Source organism: Limulus polyphemus, unplaced genomic scaffold (genome assembly GCF_000517525.1).
Source record: "Limulus polyphemus unplaced genomic scaffold, Limulus_polyphemus-2.1.2 Scaffold1519, whole genome shotgun sequence".
NCBI lineage: Eukaryota > Metazoa > Arthropoda > Merostomata > Xiphosura > Limulidae > Limulus > Limulus polyphemus.
Genome location: NW_013667129.1, coordinates 128,383 through 135,645, shown reverse-complemented (window position 1 = coordinate 135,645; position 7,263 = coordinate 128,383). Strand labels below are relative to the sequence as shown.

Sequence of the window (7,263 nt, the reverse complement as noted above, 5' to 3'; positions counted from 1 at the left end):
CATACAAAAATAAAACTGATGATAGATAACCAGAATATTTTACCACTGTGGGGTACATTACATGTCAGTGTGATTTTATAATGTTAATTTTGAAATGACAACACAAAGTCAAATATACACTCACCTTTCTAGGTACCTTGTGGCCAGTATCAGTCAGCTGGTCTCCTTCCACATCAATTTTGGATTTCTTGATCTTAAATAAATGACATATTATCAGCGAGCTGACTTTCATATTAATGATTTTTGTTTTTGTCTACATGAAGACTAATTAGCTCAAAACTGTAAGGGGCAAAATTGATTTTCAAGAATGTTTTTTTATATTTTTACTCAAGAAAATTTTCATATTTCAGTTAATTTATGAATATAAAATTCAACTGATTTCTTTAACCCTCTCGCTACTGGTAGGTCAAAAAGCATGTTATGACCTTTTTCAGTTACAATAACAATTTAACTAAACTACTTTATTATCAATGTATATGAATAAACTTGGCATTAAAACATAGTTAATAATTCAGATGTTAATACTGTATAAGTTTTAATTTCTTGAGTGTAAAACAAAATATGTAAATAACATTCAATCTCCCCTTGTACGAAAAGCATGACATTTGTTCACTATGTCTTGCTCATCCTCAATTTATGTTATCTTTCTTCTCTAATACCCTGAATTTAAAGTAAATCACTCATTATATTATAGATATTACTAACCAAAGTCTAATTTTTTATAGCCTTCAGCCTTATTTATTTAAGGAGGCATAAACTAGAAAATCAGACCCTCTTGTCACATGTTCTCTTTTACAAATTGCTAATAATTCTCTGATATTTTCTATTACATCATTTATAACCAAAAGAAAAATAAAGTTTTAATTTACCAAATGATGTATAATGCTAGATTTTTCTCAGTACAGAGTTTTAGTTAACTTGCCTACAGACTGAAAGTTGCCTTCCTCAAGTTCAGATCAAGTAGATAAGGAAATTATTTTAAAGCATTTATGCCTTAGTTGGAAAACCAGTTAAACTATAATACTTATAAGACATTGTTTGCTTTGTGCACATTATTATTCTAAGTTCTTATGTACATTCTTCAAATAAATAAAAATTATTTAATGTATTATTACCATCATTACAAAAAAGTAGACTTAAATTTCATCGACAATCTGACAGCAAAAAAAAAAAAGGCCTAACATAAGTACTAAATTTATGTACCTTTTTTATTTGTTGTTATAAAAGTAACTGAAATGTAAAAATTAGAAATTTATTAGGTTAAATTAGGTAAAATAATGAAAAATATTAATAAAAACTTTCTCCATGAGGTATGATCACAAGTAGCTTGTGCACTACACCATCTAATACCCTAGCTTGAGCTGTGCATTTACAGAGTAATTTACAGTTTTTATTGTGGGATTATTAGTTCAAAGGACAATAAAACAATGTGATTAAATAGAAACAGATGTAGTTTTCTGTTACAATTTACAGTCATTCTAAAAAGAAAAAAAGAGGATAATTTTGATTTATTTTGTACTTTTTGTGGTGGTTACAAGGTTGATCAAATTGACTTAATATATATATATATATATATATATATTTGAGGATGTGAATAGTAAAAAGAGCATATCATAAAGCTCCAACCAGTATATACAATTACCATGCCACCACACATAAGATCTAATCACAACCTATCACAGAAAATATCCTCCTACTTCATCTTCGTAAGTCGTGCTATACAACTTTGCACCTACAAAAAAGACTTACTTATTGAATTGAACTACCTAAAGAACATAGCACTATCTAACATTTTCAAGCCAAATATCATAGATAGGGCTTGTATGAAACTTCAAAACTGAGAAAAGCATTATGTTAACTCTTAATATTTCACCTATCAACAACACAAAATGTAACAAATTTGCTTCATTCTCTTTTGTGCCAGAAATTCCTAGCCTTTTTAATAATTTGAGCACTGGTGTAAAAACTGTATTCAAACCTTCACATAAAATTAACATCTTACTATCTAACCTGAAATAATTCCTATTAAAAGAACAAAAACAAGGCATTTACAGTATCCCATGTGAATGTGGATAGAAATACATAGGACATATGTCATGTTCCTTAAAAATAAGATGCAAAGAACACAAAGGTCACATGCATAGAGGTGAATTCCAGATATCCATCTTAACACATCGTCAATATGAAACAGGCCACAAAATACTTTGGGATGAAATTCCTCCCCTACATCAACCCAAAACTAAAAAAGAAAGAGACTGTTTAGAAACCATAGAAATCAACAAAGCAAACAATTTCTCACTAAACCGTGATAATGGCCCTAGCAAAATCAGTCATACCTGGCAAGGTCTATTCACCATTCATACACTTGACCTCTACCTATATCCTGTCACCAGCTGACACCATTTCTGTCACATTTAATCCGTGTCTTTTGTCTTTGTAATAATATATAAACCTTTTACTGTTTAGTACTGATCATACCTGAAGAAGACAGACCAATGTTTTGTCGAAACATGTAGTATGTTCCACCATCAATAAAGCTTTTCCTTATGCTTTTAAATCGTTCTTTGCCTACCTATTATGAGTACATATATAGTTAGGGTAGAAAATATAACAGATAAATTATAGTTTTAATTGAAAAACAAGAACCTTGAGATTTGAAAACTTTAAAATGAAGAAAAGTATTTTTAATCTTAACATGAATATCACCTTGCATTCAGATTAGTCAACACTCTGACTCCATATATTCATGGACAAACCTTTAGTAAAAGTATTTAATTATAAAAAATCTGATTTTTTGTGTTAGAAAAAAAGAGTTTTAATGTTTACTACAAGCTGGCCAAATTTTGTGAAGATCCATTGAGTACTGTCAAAGTTATAGTATGTATACCTTCATGACAGTTAAAAGATCGTGTAAAAGATGCAAACCTGTGTCCATAAGTCTAACCCATTTCTGGTTGAAAACAATATATCTAAACTTTATTTCTATATAATCAGTTACTATATATGTTACTGTTTATTCCTTTCCTGACTGGCATGCACTGTTGAGCCATTCAGAGTGGCAAACTACATAACAAAAATGTTTTGAAATGAAGTCAATTATAAAATAAATGCTCTTTTAGTGCATTATTTTATGAAATATCCCAATTCCAGAACAATCCATTACCTGTATATCTGTTCATTCTTCCATTAAAACTTGTGTATATTACTATCTATGTACATAACCAAATCTCCTGCACCATCTATTGAATGGCACCAAAAACAAATATCCATAAAATATTTCACACTTTGTATACTTAAGAGTCAGACAATTAATAAAATGACTGTGGTATGTGCAACAACCATTTCTTTATAATAGAACACAATTTTAAATAAAAGTATCCTCCCCACAACAAGAATGATTTTCACTAGGGCTGTACGTGTCTTTATTGATGTAATTTTTAAATGTCGTACTCAGAAACTGGAGTTCTTAAAAAAATTATTATTTGTTAAATATACTGTCCCACTTTAAATATATAAAAAAATTACAGTTTATATCGGTAAAATTTCTGAAATCTTTGAGCTCTGTACATTGAATCATTTTGATGCAATAAGTTGCATATGACTAAAGAGTACAATCTAAACACCTTTCCTGTGCAGTACTTCCCAGAAAAAAAAATCCTTTTTCAGAAAATGTTCTCTTTTTCTAATTTTTTTTTAAAGGAGGTATGAATACTATGATTAGTAATTATTACTAGCACAAACAGCCACCTATAGGGCAGTGTTTCTGCTAGTATTCATTAATGCAAGCGTGATTTTTTTTTTTAATTTCACATGTTTGAAATATATATTTTTCTAGCATTTTCAGGTTACTGCTCAAAAAACTAGTAACAAAAAAATGTTTATCCTAAAATTTTTGGGATATAGGGATGGAAAAAATCACTTGTACATTTCATTCACAAGGTGGATGCATATATACATTAGGTGGTGGAATGCAGGAATGGGTAATGCAGAATTTCCTCCCATTCCAAATATTCCCCAGTTCCTCATCTTCACGTGCTATCACACGCAATATACAGGCTGCCACTTTGAACTGGACCCATACCTACATAGGAGTCACTACTGCACTCCCTGATAATACAACTTTTCCAGAATAGTTATTTTATATATTACAGGTAAATGAACTTTTTTTTCCACACATTCTACAACAGACAAATTAAGAGGAATGTGAAAAGGAAAAAATCTGTAGTTAACTTTATTTTTACAATAATTTTTAGGCTTGCGAGTTTCCAGTACTTCGGTGACTTTCACATTTCATTTGAACTTTTAAGGTATTGTACTGCATGTATAAATGGTGTTTTAGAGAATATTTTATTTTTCATAATTCCGTTCAACTGATGAGTTCTGGTACTGAACGAAAAGCTTTTGAGTAGCAATTTGTGGGAGACAAAAGATAGATCTGAAATTCTATTTTTACACAACTCTTACAAATTAAGAAGAAGAGTTAAAACAGTATTTGTAGTTAAGTTGACTTTTATAAAAAAAATTATGCCTATTGGTTTCCAGTACTTCACTGACTTTTGGCATTTAAACCATTGTTTAAGACTTCCTTATAAAGCATGTTATCTTTAAGAATCATTTCATTCCACGAATGCATATAAAATTATGAACAATACAGAGACAGTATATTTCTGTATTTCTTATTCAATATTTTACTGAATATTGACTTCTCTAACCGAGCCCAGCATTTGTTGCATAGTGTTATTTTATATATTGTATATTTTACACATTATCTAATTCTGACATTAATTTGCATAACAAATTTTGCATAAAATGTCTTATTTTAAAAGTTTTCAGTATTCATTCATAAACAATATATACACTGTGCCAGCTGTAAGCCTAGACATGGCAAAAAACATTACATTTTGTACTTGTTTTGCTAAAATAGTTGGACAACCGTTTAATATTAATCATTAACATCCACTAAGATGTAACCTACTTAGCCAGATGAAGGTACTGATATACTTTAAAAGTATAACAAAAAATTTGAATTAAAACAAAACTTTTGTGAGCAGCATATTTCCAATATAAATATTTCATAGTAAACACAAAAAAGCTCCATTACAGCCTACATGCTATAAAAAAATTGTACTCTTAATAACTTCATTTTGCCTAGTTTAACAGTTGCTAGTATTTTGCAAATATATAATTTAATATGCTTTGTTATGCTATTTTTGTTTTACTTTGTTTCAGTAAAAAAAGTTAGTATCAGTAGTCTACACCAATTTCTTTTATTTTCATAAAATGTTAATAAAACCAAAATATTTCTAAAAAGTCTATGTTTTTATCAGAACAATAAAGCAAACGTTTTTCAGTATACTGTGAACTTTTCTTGATTTATAAATAACGCACAGCAAAACTATCACACATTTCACATTACACAGATTATCATTCATTAACCATACCCCTACAAATTTTCCTATGGGTATGGGTCAGAGGGCATACCATCACATTTTTAGACTGACATTCAAAATTGTATTGAACTACTATTTTATGAATGTATGGAAATAGGTTTGGTATCAAACTGTAGATCATAATTCTAATTTTAGTATTATACATTATTTAATTTCTGTTAAAACAAAATTCCTAAGTACCCATTTATGTTTCAAATGACACGTTGAATACAGTTTTGGTTCATATCAGATGTGCTGACGTCTAAATGAAAAGTCTGTAGTTTCTTCCTAAACAGAAAATCAAATTACCAATATTGACAAGCTAGAATATAATTTAAGAATCGCTTATATTTTTCGTTTACCGAGATATCACTATATTTAGCAATTCAAACACAGTAGACCTGCCCATCTCTCCATTTTTTGGAAATACTCATTTATGTATACCCACTTCACCCATCATGAGTTTATAACCATTTTTGATGACAAGGAGACTAATAATGCTTGGAGATGGCTTAAATAGGTAATGAAGAAAAACTTTAATATAATGATGACAAAACCTCGTCGAAACGTTGTACATTTGATGTTAAACTTATATGAAAGTTTTTCTTCATTACCTATTCAAGCCATCTCCAAGCATTATTTATAACCATTTGAATGCTCAGATTTTTCACCACATGGTTTGCTCAGCCTTTGCATGGTCTCTTTGTTTCTAAGCTCAAAGAGAAGGGGGTAAGATGAAATGGTGATTGAAAAATATTTGTTTAGATGCAAATACAGCTCTCTTAGAAAGTGGATAAATTACAGTGGAACTGGTATAGTAATTTATAATTTTTGGTTGTTTCAAAATGCATATATAAAACCTAAAAATATTCTTTTGTTTTACATCCTCCTCGTGCAAAATTTTACAAGGCTTATTAGCAAGCAAGTACAAACTTTGTAACAATCGTAAGTAGTAGAGATAATTGTTTCTAGATTTCTTTACTTACTATTCTATGTCTTAAGAAATATAACTGAAGTTTATGAATTTATTCATAAATAGTAATAATAATAATAATATATATATATATTTGTAAAGGTCAGTTTTATACTACTGGATACAATAACATGAGCTGCACATGCACCACATGATTGTTACTTCTGTAATGTTAGTCAGACATGGCTGAAAGGTCAATAGAATAAAAATAAAAATATAAGTAAAAATGTTATGAGATTTAAGTTATTTACTATAAAAAATTTGTGGTTTCCTGTTATAATTTGTAGTCATTCGAGAATGAAAAAAAGCATAATTTATATATATTTCCTAATTTTTCTGGTACCTACGAAGTTGATCAATTCAACAAAACCTGTACAGTGATATGATAGAGAAAGTGACACACAAATTAATTTTTCTAAAAAAAAAAAAAACGTTTGATAGTTCTCTAGAGATTACAGAGATTTTTCAAATGAAATTTGACAATTTTTTGATGCATAAAAGTATTTTTAATCTTAAAATTACTTTGTATTTAAGATAGTCAACATTTAAAAAGAAGAATGCACAAGCAAATCTTTGATAAAAAATTTGATATTTTGTGTATGAAAGCCTTGTAGTGTTTACTGATAATTTGCAAAAGTTTTTGAAGATACACACACATTTTAAACATTTATAGTATGGTTGCACTCATGATTACTTTGGAGGTTACAAGCTGGGTGGATCCCATTCTGCCCATAGTCATAAAGTTAAATGACAAGATTTTTCACTAAACTAACAATTTAAAAAACTAAGGCAACAGGCTGAAAGAAATATATATCTGCCCAAATTCTTTACACACACACACACATATATATATATATATAT

At 29.0% G+C, this 7,263-nt stretch overlaps 1 protein-coding gene across 2 annotated transcripts in view; it reads right to left on the bottom strand.

Moving 5' to 3' along the window:
• Positions 1–7,263, bottom strand: part of LOC106463926 (PC4 and SFRS1-interacting protein-like) — a 65,073-nt gene that overhangs the window by 29,636 nt on the left and 28,174 nt on the right. For both annotated transcript variants that reach the window (XM_013924010.2, XM_013924012.2), the window contains exon 6: positions 125–193. In XM_013924010.2, the coding sequence (XP_013779464.1) occupies positions 125–193 (69 nt within the window). The remainder of the gene's footprint in view (positions 1–124; positions 194–7,263) is intronic.